Source organism: Bidens hawaiensis, unplaced genomic scaffold (assembly GCF_021521415.1).
Source record: "Bidens hawaiensis isolate Kalapana, Puna unplaced genomic scaffold, B.hawaiensis_p1.1 tig00000296_1, whole genome shotgun sequence".
In the NCBI taxonomy this organism is placed as follows: Eukaryota; Viridiplantae; Streptophyta; class Magnoliopsida; order Asterales; family Asteraceae; genus Bidens; species Bidens hawaiensis.
This window is the reverse complement of record NW_027491024.1, coordinates 5,020,277-5,034,556: the sequence shown is the minus strand read 5'-3', so window position 1 is coordinate 5,034,556 and position 14,280 is coordinate 5,020,277. Positions and strand designations below refer to the sequence as shown.

Here is a 14,280-nt window from a genome sequence, read left to right as displayed (position 1 = left end):
GAAGAGGTAGGTCCCAGCAGAGCCCAGTTGGACCCGCAGGACTCACCTTGAAGAGAGACGTCTGCGCAGAAACCAACTGGATCCGCAGGACCCACCAAGCTCAGAGACGTGACGTCCTTACGCGCAGTACGCAAGCTGTTCCCACAGGAAATGCCTCCCAATGGCGAAGTACTCCGCCTGTTCCCGCAGCTGCGGATACAAGCCATCAGGGAAGGCCACCCGCGCAGCAAGGCTACACGCACAAGGCACTTAGCTCTCAAAATAATTCAGTAGTCACCTGAAGGAATGAGCAAAGCCGGGAACAATCCCGAAGAAAGGCGGGAGGGGGAATACTCCCGCCCAAATGAGCCAGTCCGTACGATACTGGAGGATCTTTTGTACTGTACCTGACGAGGTATGAGCAAAAGATCTGACCAGAGATTCGATAGCTCATTGACAACAGTATGGCGAGCAGCATGCTCTTGTACTGTATGTCACTATTAGCCGCTGCCTACTCACCAACTCCTGTCATACCACATGCATAGCCTGCAGTTGGTGGAAAAGGAATAGTACACAGCAGGCCTGGTCACTGTCAGCCGCTGCCTACCCACCAACTACCAGCATGGCACGTGCGTAGGCCACAGTTGGTAGAACAGGAATACTATTCAGCCGGCTATACCCTCTTGGAAACCTACCTTCGGCTATAAATACCCCAAATGGTATGATCATCTCATCTTATCTTGTATCTTATATCTTATACCTGATATCTGCTCTAGCAATCTCTTAATATACACTTATATTCAAGAGCAATCTAGTCTGATTCTCACGCCGGAGGGTGGTCACAAGGAGGTACCCCCCCCCTTCTCAGTGACGAGATCACGGTGTCTGTTTTGCAGGTTATCAGAAGAACCATCTTTGCCGGATCTAACCCCTCGTGGGAAACATCTATTTAACCCCCAGATTATCCGTAATCTGCCCAGGGTCGATTAGTGTTTCTTCAGCATTGTTTTTTAAGTTGATTATTACTATTAGTTGCTAACTTCATAAATATATGATTACTTGTTTCTACTAATTTGTTGAAGTTTATAGACATATCGTTTTTTCTAGGTTGACCGTTGTCGATCGACTAAGACTTGTGTTTGTTTTCCAATGGCTGATTTCCTACCTGAAGAAATTGTTTGCAATATTTTTGCGGCTTCCAGCAAAACCCGTGCTACGTTTTTGGTGCGTATCGAAACACTGATTGGCATGCTTAGGGAACCAAGGTTTATGAACTCGAGATCACGTAAAACCATCATTCTCCCATTAAAAGAAACTTTGCATCTCATAGACGACAATGTGCCATCTGACGACACATGTAATTTGGTAGTCAGTCGATGCTATCCTTTGAAAAACCTACTAAGAAAACACGTGGATGCTAGCGTTATTGGAACGTTCATGGGGATAGTACTTTTGGGATATTCAGATTATTTCATTCTTTACAATCCGTTTACATGCGAATCTAAGAAACTTCCCAACCCACCGCCTTGTTGTAACAAAGGCGGGTATGGATTTGGCTATGGTGAGAACTCGGATGACTTAAAGATTGTTAGGTTTAGTGAACACTGCAATATATGTGATGTCTATAATTTTAAAGAGAGTTCTTGGAGTTCTTGGAGCACTTCAAGATACAACATATCCATTAAGCATGCGCCTGATGTGGGTACATTTATAAATGGATTTTTGTACTGGATTGCAAATGTTAAGAACACGTTGACCGTGCTCAATGTTAAAAGTAATGGACTTTCAAAGATGAATCTACCGTTTGATCCACATCTTTTGGGTACTTTAAATGGATACCTTTGTGCATTACACCGTGGCAGTGATACCAATGCCGAATTCAACATGTGGGTTATGAAGGAGCAAAACCAATGGTCTAAAATATATTCATTTAAGTTTCCGTTGAATGATACTCCGAAGGTGCCCTCCTACGCTCTTCGTATTTTGGATAGTGGAAGAATTCTTATGATGAGTCTCTCATGGAGTCTCCTAATTATCTATGACCCGTCCGAAGATTCGTACAACACACTCAACATTTCCCTTAAAGACGGAGACTTAGGGAGTACGCCCGCATTGGAGTTTTTGGAGAGTCTGGTTTCACCTCTAGATATTTGTTCAAGGGGATTTGATAAAAGAAAAAACTAAAGAAACACGAGAATGAAAAGTAATAGAAAGGCTTAAATATTTTGTTTACAACCAAATGATGATGATAAGTTGCATGGTGATTTAGCCATATAGTTTTCCCATTATGTAATGGTTTATTTCATTGAATGATAACAAGGACCATAAGATATAATTATAATTCATGTTTTTATTCTCATTGTCTTGATATATATTTACTTAATTGTGCGAGCCAAGCCTTGTTCTTGTTATAGAGACGTAAATGAACACAAACCGTGCGTTGTTTGTGTCATTCCTATAATCGAACAAAGGGATGGATATAATAAAGTCATTAACGAACAACTTATTAATGTTTATGTCTGTTTGGTAAGAAATCGAAATGTGTTCAATCATTAATACACCAAACCGAACGCAAATACACAAAAACGAGTCAAAAAGTACATCCAATGCCAAACCTAGGACGAATAGCTACAAAAAGTGTTTGGAAATAAATGTACAAGTTTGAAGGGTTTTAGTTCTGTTTGGTTAGTATAAGTCATAAAGAATAAAATAAATTTAGAAGTAAATAATTACTAAGTTAAGTAACAAATCAAATTCAAATAAATTTATTGAATTTGAATTTTAAATGGGTTTTATTGTTTTAAAAACCCTTCAACCGAAATAACCGAAATTTAGAAGTATAATAAAACCCTTCCCAGCTTTCCTCCACCGTAGCCACCTCAACTGTTTGTCCTCACATTAGTGATATTTAGCTTCAATTAGGGAATTTTTTAAGACATCGTCGATTTTTGAAGGTATGCAGTTTGTATTTTATTATAGGTCTTGTACTGTATATCAGTTTGTATTTGAGGAGAATTTTGGTTTTTTCTTTTTATTTATGTATGTATATGTATAATTGTGTTATTTTTATGTTTTTAACAAAATTTATTTGACTCGATCGTTTTGAACCAAAATTTGTTTGAGGTGTTTAACTTATATGTATGTGTAATGTGTACGTTAGGAGTGTTCAAATTCCGGCTTTCACGGTTTTTAGATCAAACCTTAGCCAGCAATTAGTAACGGTTTTTGATAATAGAAAACCAAACAAGTTACTAGTGGTTTGGTTTCAGCTTTGTAATAGAGAAAGAAACCATGTCTGGAAGTGATGAATTTTATAGCAAGTATTACGTCTGCTTATTTTTAAGGTCTCCATAAATATAAAATGCACCTGTCAAAAGGTATAACCAAAATATGCAACACTTTTAGTCGTTTAGGATATAAAATTAAATACATGGTTTGAGAATTGAGGTTGGGCATTTGGATTAGGGGCTAATATAAAGTATAAGTTATGTATTATTTTATTGAAATCTTTCCCAAATATTCAAATCACAAACTAATGTAATGTAGTTTTAGGTTTATTGAATATTTGGGAAGGATTTCGGCTTTTAATTTTCTTCTCTTTCAGTTTGTTTTTTGTCATAAGCTCCATTAAAACATTTCTCGACTACACCAAATGCTGTTTGTATTTATCAGAAAATTATACTGAAGGTGCTGAGTTGATTGGTTCGGTTCTGGATGTTAGGAAGGAGGCTGAGAACTGTGATTGCTCACAATGTATATTATTATATCTATGAAAGTAATTTGCTTTTTTTTTTGTCTGTGTGTGTGTTTGCGTTAATATCATGTTAGAAAGTGTAGATTTGGTTAGTTTATCCGCCAATCTTTTGATTTTGTGGCTTATTAGGCGTTTCAGTTAGAATGAATATTTGTTTATGTTCAAGCAGTTTTATGGTGAATTGGTGATCTGTGTAACTTTAAGTTTAAAGTTCTGTATTATAAGATTTATCTGTTGGAAATGCTAGTTCTAGTTTCTATATCTTATGAGTATTGGTTTAGACAGTAGATACAACACATGAAACGACATCGTTTGAGTTCTGTTAGTTCTGTACGAATTGGTAGATCTACGAGAGGTGTAAATGAGCAGAGCCGAGCTCGTCTATGTTGCACGGAAACGCTGCCAGCCGAGCTCGTCTATGTTGCACGGAAACGCTGCCATGGTGCCGCACCCCGTCCCGGAAACTCGCCGGGGACGGAAACATCATCGGGGACGGCGGGAAACGTTTCTTGACCGTTTCCGTGATGTTGGGGACGGTCGTTGACCGTTTTGAAGATTCAAACGTGGTTTCGAAACGTTTCCTGAACGTCGGGACCATTATTAAACGTTTCCGGCGGCATATTCCGGCGCCGGAGCTGTAGTATTTGCCGGAAACAAGGAAGAAGAAGAGTATCTGGTAATAGCGGTTGCAACTTAGAATTAGGTTATTTATTAGGTTTAAATAACTTTAGATATTTTAAAATTTTACCCCTTTACTTTCAATTGTTTGTATCTAGTCTCCAAAACTTATAAGTTTTAACATAAAAAGTTTAAAATTAGTTTGTGTATTTCAATATTTAGCCCTTCTATTATTACTATGATTGATTATGATTGATTTTGAAAGACTTATGATTGATTATCATTAGAATATATATGAATTTTGAAGTTTACATCAACGTATGAATATATTTTGGGCTTTGAGGTACATTATCTATTATATATATTTATTTTTTATACGCATTTATTGTCGTACCTTTGCCATACCCGTTTCTTGATTTTTGGAGTTTTGCCGTTTCCCGTTCCCGTACCCATGCCCGTTTCCCGTTCCCGTGCAACATAGGAGCTCGTCTAAGCTCGTTTTGACTTATGAGAGTTCGAGCTCAGATTGTTATATAAATATTAACAACTTTTTCACATTATGATTATTTTTTTTATAAATTTATTTGTTTAATTTTTTTTGTAGGAAGATACATGCTTTGGATATTTTGGTAAGTCCCACGAGAACTGTTTCAATTGACAGAGCTTATGTACTTGTGAGAGACTAATAATCAAATTTGACCTCAAAAGTCCAACTTTGACTAACTTTGAACTTTAACTTGGGGCAGACTTGATGGCTGATCCCCTACACGATGACATTGTTTGGAATATACTTGCTCGGCTTCCTGCCAAGTCCTTATTATGATTCAGGTGTGTGTCAACACAATGGAATTGCATGGTTTCTGAACCAAACTTTATGAAGTTTAGATCCCGTAAAACCATTATTCTCCCTCTACTTAGAACTTTGCGTCTCATAGACGACAATGCGCCAATTGACGACGTGCCTAATTCTGTGGTTAGTCGTTATCCTTTAGAAAACCTACTTGGAAAACAAAAACCTCCCAAAGTTATTGGAACGTTCAATGGGATAGTTCTATTGACCTATTCTCGTAATTTGATCCTTTACAATCCATTCACACGTGCGTTCAACGAACTTCCATGCCCATCTAGTGTTCACACCTCATGTGCATTTGTATTAGGTCATGGTGTGAACTCGGATGCCCTAAAGCTTGTTAAGTTTACACATCATTTTAGAATATGTAATGTCTTTAATTTTAAAGAGAGTTCGTGGAGTTCATTGAGCACATCAAATAACAGAATTTTGGTTAACACAGACCATCATGGTGCGGGTCACTTTGTAAATGGATTTTTGTGTTGGATTGAATCTAATAGGAACACGTTAATCATCCTCAATGTTAATAGTATGATGCTTTCAAAGATGAATCTACCATTTAAGTATGTAGATCGTTTGGGTACCATGAATGGATGCCTTAGTGCACTAAACCGCTGTAACATGTGGGTTATGAAGAAACATAACAAATGGTCCAAAATATATTCATTTAAGTTACCAGTGAAGAGATCACTTTGTATTTTATGTAGTGGAAGAATTCTTATGGAGAGCCTCTCATTGAATCTTATTATCTATGACCCGAGGAAAAAATTGTGCAATGAACTCGACATTTCACTTCCCCACACGATGGACTGCGTGGAGTGTGTGGAGAATCTTGTTTCACCTTTAGATATATGCTCAAAGGGAGATGAAACAAAGGAAAGAACGACAAGAAAATAAGAGGTTTTGTAGATGAAATTATAGCCGTCTAAATGTCCTTTTGAATTTTTTATCACATTTTTTTACCTTCGACATGGAAATTAGTTTATTGCTTTCTTTAGAGTATATTTCCTTATGAGGTTTATAATAAAACATTTTTTAGAAATTTAATGTATAGAATTGCCATAGAAAGATGTTATTAAGTTTTTAGAATGAGGCCATTGCAATGATCCATTTTAGTATGTTGAGTGTCTAGATTAACGGTAACACGACATCTCTAGCTATTTAAAAAGGGTAACAATACGTCCTAGGAAAAAGAAATTAACAGAAAAGATATAACTTGTTTTTAACACAACGAGTTCAATTTCTTTATGCCGATATATCATATTTGAAAAAAGGCATCTAAAAGTTAGCCTTTTCATGATTTAATATTTGAAAGTTTATGATTTTGGGATTTAGACAGTATTGTTTCGCTTTTCATTTTATGTTAGTCCTTAAAAATACGTGTTTTACTAATTAGAAGTTGTCCATTAAGAATTCAACCTTTAATAAGATGAGGCATTTGATGATTTATAATCCGAGCTTCCATTACACAAATGTAATGTTTTGATTCATGGTTTTGATTCATGGCTAACAATGACAAAAGGCGTAAAGTTTTGAATTCCAAAGAAGGACATCGCGAGTTTTATTTTAAAGAGTCTTGAAAGCACCAACATCTTGAATATGACATAACTCCTAGTTTTACTGTATAATTTTGTTAAAGTTAGACCAAGTGTTAGATGTGAAATACAATTTGTTACTATTTTCTATGTTCCCCTACATACTTTTTAAATGTTTGTAGAAAGTATTTATTGTTTATAACTTCACAGGAGAAGAAAATGTACACCAAAACTTATAGACAAACCATATCATGTAGCGGCCCGTTATATCATTTCCCACGTATGGAGCACCGAGTTACTTCCTTCACCTCTACAATTCGGTAAAGCGGCTTCGCCCTCGTACCCTATTTTACCAAAATCTGTTGTTACATAGACAAATCTACACCAAGTAAGCATTTACGTGCAACCCCTATCTGCTTTGGTTTGTATAAAAAAATGACTTGTTTCAACCCGAATACGTTTTAAAATGCTAGTCATGCACCAATATTAAATTACATGAAAAAGTTATGAAAAAAAAGAATCGATGTTCAAGCGTATAGTCCCATAAACACCAATATTAAATAACTATAGAAGTTGAAACTAAAATCGTCTAAATCATGTTTAACCTGATGATTTATCTATGTTACTAAAATGTGATTTCACATAAGCTACATTACTACATAGCGGATTCAGGGTCCCTTCGTTTTTTTGCTTATAGAAAATTCAATTCATGTTCTATCGTAGTCGTTGCAACACTCCATGTCATGTTAAGAAGAATATAACATGCAAATGGACCATTACCCAATCCAAATACACGTAAAAAGTTTGATTCAAGTTAGTTGCAACATGTATCAAATAGACTCATAGACCGCATAAATGATTTCAATTTCCTCGTTTTAGATAGAAAAACACTATAGTGACACCATTGCCAAATTCAACATGTGGGTTATGAAGGAGCAAAACCAATGGTCTAAAATATATTCATTTAAGTTTCCGTTGAATGATACTCCGAAGTTGCCCTCCTACGCTCTTTGTATTTTGGATAGCGGAAGAATTCTTATGATGAGTCTCTCATGGAGTCTCATAATTATCTATGACCCGTCCAAAGATTCGTATAATACACTCAACATATCACTTAAAGACGGAGACTTAGGGAGTGCGCCCGCATTGGAGTACGTGGAGAGTCTGGTTTCACCTCTGGTATTTGTTAAAGGGGATTTGATAAAAGAAGAAACTAAAAAAGACGAGAATGAAAAGTAATAGAAAGGCTTAAATATTTTGTTTACAACCAAATGATGATAAGTTGCATGGTGATTTAGCCATATAGTTTTCCGATTAAAATAATATCAATATGTAGTGGTTTATTTCATTGAATAATAACAAGGACCATAAGATATAATTATAATAATTCATGTCTTTATTCTCATTGTCTTGTTAAAAATAGGATTGAAAGTGTGCCAGTGATACCTTGCTCTTGTTATAGAGACGTTAACGAACACGAACCGCGCGTTATTTGTGTCATTCCTATAACCAAACAAAGGGATGGATATAAAGTCATTAACGAACAACTTACTGTTTATGTCCGTTTGGTAAGAAAATGAAATGTCTTCAATCATTAATACACCAAACCGGACGTAACTAAATATAAACAAGTCAGTAGAAAATATTCATAAAGTACATCCAATGCCAAACCTAGGACGAATAGTGTTGTTTTTATAAAAAAAGTGAGTGGAAATAAATATACAAGTTTTAAAATATTTTCTGTTTAATAAGTATATAAGTCATAAAAAATAAGGTAAATTTATAAGTAAATAATTACTAGAGTAAACTGAGGTTTTCATTCATATGGTTTGTTTAAATTTGCGATTTTAGTCCAATAGTTTCAAATTTACGATTTCCGTTCATGTGGTTTCATTTCACTTGCAACTAAATCTGATCCCACTAAACCCGTTAAGTCTGATCCTTAAACCCATCAACGTACTCCTCTCGTGAGAGGCAGTTTTCTCCCCATATAAACTCCAACCATAATTCGCAAGCCCCCTTCACGGGAGGGTTGGGGTGTATTTGGGGGGGGGGGGGGGGGGATAAGACAAAACTACACCTCAAGTGAGGTGCACACTAGGGGTGTGCAAATTAACCGCCATAACCATTAACCGCACTATAACCGAACCAATTTTAACCGATAACCGACATAACCAGAGGGTCGGTTTAATGAATGTTTGAAAATCGTCAAATACGGGTCGGTTTTGGTTAAAGATAATTTCAAACCCTCCAAAACCGAACCATCCCATTTACAAGATTCTCAACTTTATGAAGTATGATTAGACACACGGTTGATAATTTGGAGAAAATAAAGAAGGCAATAAACTAATAACGCTCTCATTTTTATACTATATGATTTAATTTTACTAAAAAGTTAATCCATTTATCGTGTGTTTGAATATATATTATTAATATTGAGGATTATATATTTTGTTGAACTATGTCATGTCATTTTTATTTTTTTAGTACCAAAGTTTTAGGCTCAATTATACATTGGTTTGGTTACGGTTAGCCGACTCATAACGGACTCGCTATAACTCTCAAAACCGATTAACCGAAACCAACATAACAGATCGGTTATGGTTATAGTTATCTATTAACCGATATATTGGTTATGGTAATGGGTTTGGCCTAAAACCGCCCCAAACCGACCCATGCACACCCCTAGTGTACACTGATGGGTTTAACGATCAGACTTAACGGCGTTAGTTTGGGTGGGTTTAGTTGCAAGTGAAATGAAACCACATGGACGGAAATCGCAAATTTAAAATTATTAGACTAAAACTACATATTTGGACAAATCACGAGGAGGAAAATCGCAGTTTACTCTAATTACTATGTAAGGAACAAATCAAATAAATATAGGGATTTTTACATATATCCCCTTACTAAGCTCATTAATTACATATTTCCCCAACCTAAAAAAAGCTAATTACACATTTCCCTTTTCTATATTAAATTACCACTTTACCCTTTCTAAAATGCTTATATATCCTTTACAACTAAAAAACAAATAAAATAATAATTAAGAGTTAACATCTTCTTCTCCAACATATGCTTCATGGCTTGATTATCCGACTAATTTCCAGCCGCGTCACATTACCGGAGACTACCGTCATCTTCTCTAACCTACTCTTTATCCCTATCTCTTTATGCAAATGCAAACCTTAATTCCACATCCTATCTCCTCCACACCCTCTCCTCTTCCACTGTTTCCCTCTACCTAAACCCACTATTGACGTTGATTCCTACACCCTGCAACTCTCAACGATTGTAGAATTAAATGATTTTTTTGAATCTTGAGCTTACTAGTTGTCTGGGTGGGATTTCGCTTCAAATCTGAAAAGCTTGAGTGTTGTGGTGTTCGTCGGAAATCGGATCTAGCAAACCGGTAAAACGAGACGTTGGTGGTGGCGGTGGTGGTGGTGTGTGTGGTGGTTCGTTGTTTACGATGACGAACTGGGAATTGAGGAGACTGGCAGAGTGGGTGAATGAAGTGGTGGTGGTGCGGCGGTTCCTCGTCGGAAACGATGAGCATGGTCTTCTCCTAGAATTTATATGCCTTGGCGAAGCCGAAATAAAAAGGTCCGTAGACTCAAACGAGTAATGAAATATTATAGAAAAAAAATTATAGGCCTTATGTGTATAAATAATTAAATTTTTAAATGGGCTTACCAGGTTATGATTTAGGTTGTGTAAAAAACTTTGTGTATAAAAATAAACTTAAAAATGTCTCAACTAAAACTAGAACTTACAACCTTTTAACCTTTTGATTGGAAGTCATACCTCTTTAACACTAAACCAACCTAGTTATTGTATAATTATAGTAAAACATTAAATATACATATTTCGTTTTCATAAAAATATATAATAAAAAAATTGTGCCCTGTAAATTAAATGCCTCGCCCGGTCGTGCCCTATGCTCGAGCCGTCCCTGATGGCGAGTACTCCGTTTACACTTGTTTCTTTGTATCATCCTCTTTGGAGACAAAATAGTTGCATAACATAATAGTGGTTAATTTATCTGTAATTTATATATTTGTGTTTTTTTAATATAAAGGGTAAAATGGTAAATCAAAATGTTGTTTTTTATAAAATGAATATAAATATGTAATAGGTATGCTTTAAAGAGGAGAAATATGTAATGATTTTTATAATTGAGATATATGTAATTAAAGATGTTTAAGAGGTGGCAATACGTGAATGGCCATAAATTTATTGACTTTTGAATTAAAATTGAGTCAACAACCGAATTAACTTTTTTTTAATAGAACATCCGGTATAATAAAACCCATCCCTTTTCTCCGTCGTCTTCCGCCGTAGCCACCTCAACTGCCAGGTAAAGTATTTTATTTAAGCCTTTCTCCTCGAATAAATTAGTTAGCTTTTGGTATTTTTTATTTATGTATGTATAATTATGTTGTTTTTATGTTTTAACAAAATTTATTTGACTCGTTTTGAACCAAAGTTTAAAGAAAATTTGTTTGAGGTGTTAACTTATTTGCATGCATGTATCTGTGTGTATGTTAGGGGTGTTCACATTCCAAATTCAACGGTTTTTAGATCAAACCGTTAGTAACAGTTTGTTGTGTGCCACAATCTATTTTATCTATCCACGTTCTCCATGCACACATACAACACAATCTTGTAACTCTTGTTTCATTTACTTTTGTTTATTGATATTATTAGTGGGTAGTTTTCTTTAAGGTAGTGGATAGTTTATTACATGTTTAGTTCTTTTCTTGTAGGCTCTATATACTGCAATTTGAATTATGAATGAAGAATATGAATTAGTCTAATTTTCTCTCTATTTGCTAATCTGGATTCCCGTCTATTTTCATTGGCCAACGATTACTTGTTGGAACCACATCATAGTTTTTGATAATCGAAAACTGAATCATTACTAACGGTTTGGTTTCACGGTTTAGGCTTTGTAATAGAGAAACAATCATGCCTGGAAATGATCAATTGTATAACAAGTATTATTTGAGCTTATTTAGGGATACATATATATAAAAGACATTTGTCAAAAGATAAAACCAAAATATGCAACACTTTTAGAGGTTGACTTAGAGTATTCTCAACCAATTCATCAAATTTATAGTGTAATTTTAGATTTGAAGACAACAAGACGATTGAAAATGCTCTTATTCTTTCTTATATATAATATGGTTGAGTATTGGGTTTTCCTATAAAAATAATCTTGATTTAAAGAATTTGACGTGACTAGTAGCAACCGTAATCGAACAACTAAATTACGTCTGAATAAAAACGATTATGGTTAGAGTTTGTGCTACTATTCTTTGTAAGACTAAATATATATATATATATATATATATATATATATGGCCACTATAATCATTTATATTATAATAGATCAAAATATTAACTATACCTTATTATATATTATTTTGGTAATTGTTGATGGGCCATATTACCTATAATTAACTAATAAAGGGTTTCCCCTTTGGTGTATATATAGAGAGATAAATATTAACATCATAACCTAATCATACACACATAACAATTTGTGTGCTCCTCTCTCCTAAAACCGGGTTCCTTTCAAGAACCCTAACACCATCCTTAACTATACATCCTAAAGGGGAACTCGACCAAGCTGACAACCATGTCGTCTACATCATTCTCTGTTGCGGTTACTACTCTCCATACTGTAACAGGTACACATATAATTATAGGTTTATCATATTATTCATGTTTTCCATTATCACGATGAGGAATTGATCAACATGTGGTATCAAGAGCGATGTTGTTTAATCGGTTCTTCATGGTTTTCCATTAAATCTGGATTTAAACCGGAAAACTTGAATCTAAAGTCTTGATAAAACCTAATTTTGAAATTTTTTTATGCTTGTTCTTATTGAAATTGGTTTATAAATAAATTGTTTAAAACTTTTAGAACCCGATTTCACATTAAAAACCTGTTAAAAATTTATGGTTTTTCGGTGATGTTCTTCGTGTTCATCATAGGTTTTTTGAAAATAATACATATTTTGGTTAAATTTAGATTATGATTGTGTTTTCCTAAAATAATTGAAAAACACATCTCCGAAGATTTTTTGAAATCTGAATAATTATTAAGAATATAAATTTCAAAATTAAACAAATCTTGGAGATAAAATTAATCTCTAACAATTTGAACCAAAATATTATTACCTTAAATAATTTTTGGATTTTAATACTTACCGAAATCTCGGTCAAACTGAGATTTCATCAAAACCGAAATCTCATTAAAACCGAGATCCCATTAAAAACCGAAAACCTGATAAAAACCGAGAACTCATAATTTGACCGATAACTCATTACTAGAATCGAGAACTCATTACAAAACCTAAAACCAAAACTTTTTCTAATCTAAACAGGTTATTATTAACTAATTAAATGTTTTGTAAATACTTATAACTTAAAAACCTTTTACAAAACATAAAAAGCTTAAGTTGAGTGAATTTTGATGTATCACTTCTGCCCAAAGGTGATGTGTTACATCTACCCTATCATTCAAGTCTAACTAAAGCTTTTGTTAGTTTTTGACTAAGATGATACAAATGTCTCACTTCTGCCCAAAGGTGATGTATTACATTTTTATCTAGCAAAACTAGCCCGTGCATAATTAAAATAGTTGTCTCACTTCTGCCCAAAGGTGATGTGATACAATTATTTTACACGCATACTTAAATAAATTATAATTCTGCCCAAAGGTGATTTATTTTGTTTAAGTAGAACTTTTAATTATAGTCTATTAGTTTGACGTTAATAATAGACATATCACATCTTCAATAAAATATAGTGATCCTCATATTAATGATCCTTCATTAATCTAATGATCATAAACTTTAATCTATATTATTTTAATATCCCATAATATTACTCACTAAATTTTCTTCCATAAATAACGATCTCATCCAAATCATCCACTCTAATATTAAAATACAATTGAATTTTGTCTCATAAAGAGTTTTAATAACATTTAGCTCTTCTCAATTTTAATTATCCATTAAGACATGATATGACTATCCTACTGCTCTTTCTAATAACAATTATTCCATTGAAAACTAGAGCCTAGCAAATGGAATGAGTCAATCATAATGTCTATTACGATAATGATAATCAAGAACTTATATAAACAAATGCTATCACTAGAGTTATTATAGATTTAGTTTTTCCTAAGACTAATCAAAATAACTCCCAAGATTCATGCACTCCTTAAAAATTCTAACTATAAGGTTAGATGGTATTATTTAATATATCATAATGTACAATCATGACCCATAAAATTAAGGGCTCACACATGATATTAAGTACAATATTCTAGTATATTGCATACTCAAATTTTCAATAGTACAATTTGGTGTCTAAATTGGTGTCTAAAATATCAACTATAATACTCAGAAGTACCAAAGAAAAATGAGTGTGTTGATCAGCAACATATGTATAAGAAAAGAAGCATCCGGTACTGGAAAATAATATGTTATTCAACTCACTACCACTAAAACCTAAAAGAGGAT

General features: G+C 34.2%; 1 protein-coding gene across 1 annotated transcript; it reads left to right on the top strand.

Annotated features, from left to right (window-relative positions):
- The first annotated feature begins 1,006 nt into the window (after nt 1-1,006).
- Nucleotides 1,007-2,259, top strand: LOC143619749 (putative F-box protein At3g16210). The gene has a single exon (XM_077091609.1). It carries the CDS (start codon nt 1,129-1,131, stop codon nt 2,161-2,163), a length of 1,035 nt encoding a protein of 344 aa, XP_076947724.1. The 5' UTR covers nt 1,007-1,128; the 3' UTR covers nt 2,164-2,259.
- The last annotated feature ends 12,021 nt before the right edge of the window (nt 2,260-14,280 follow it).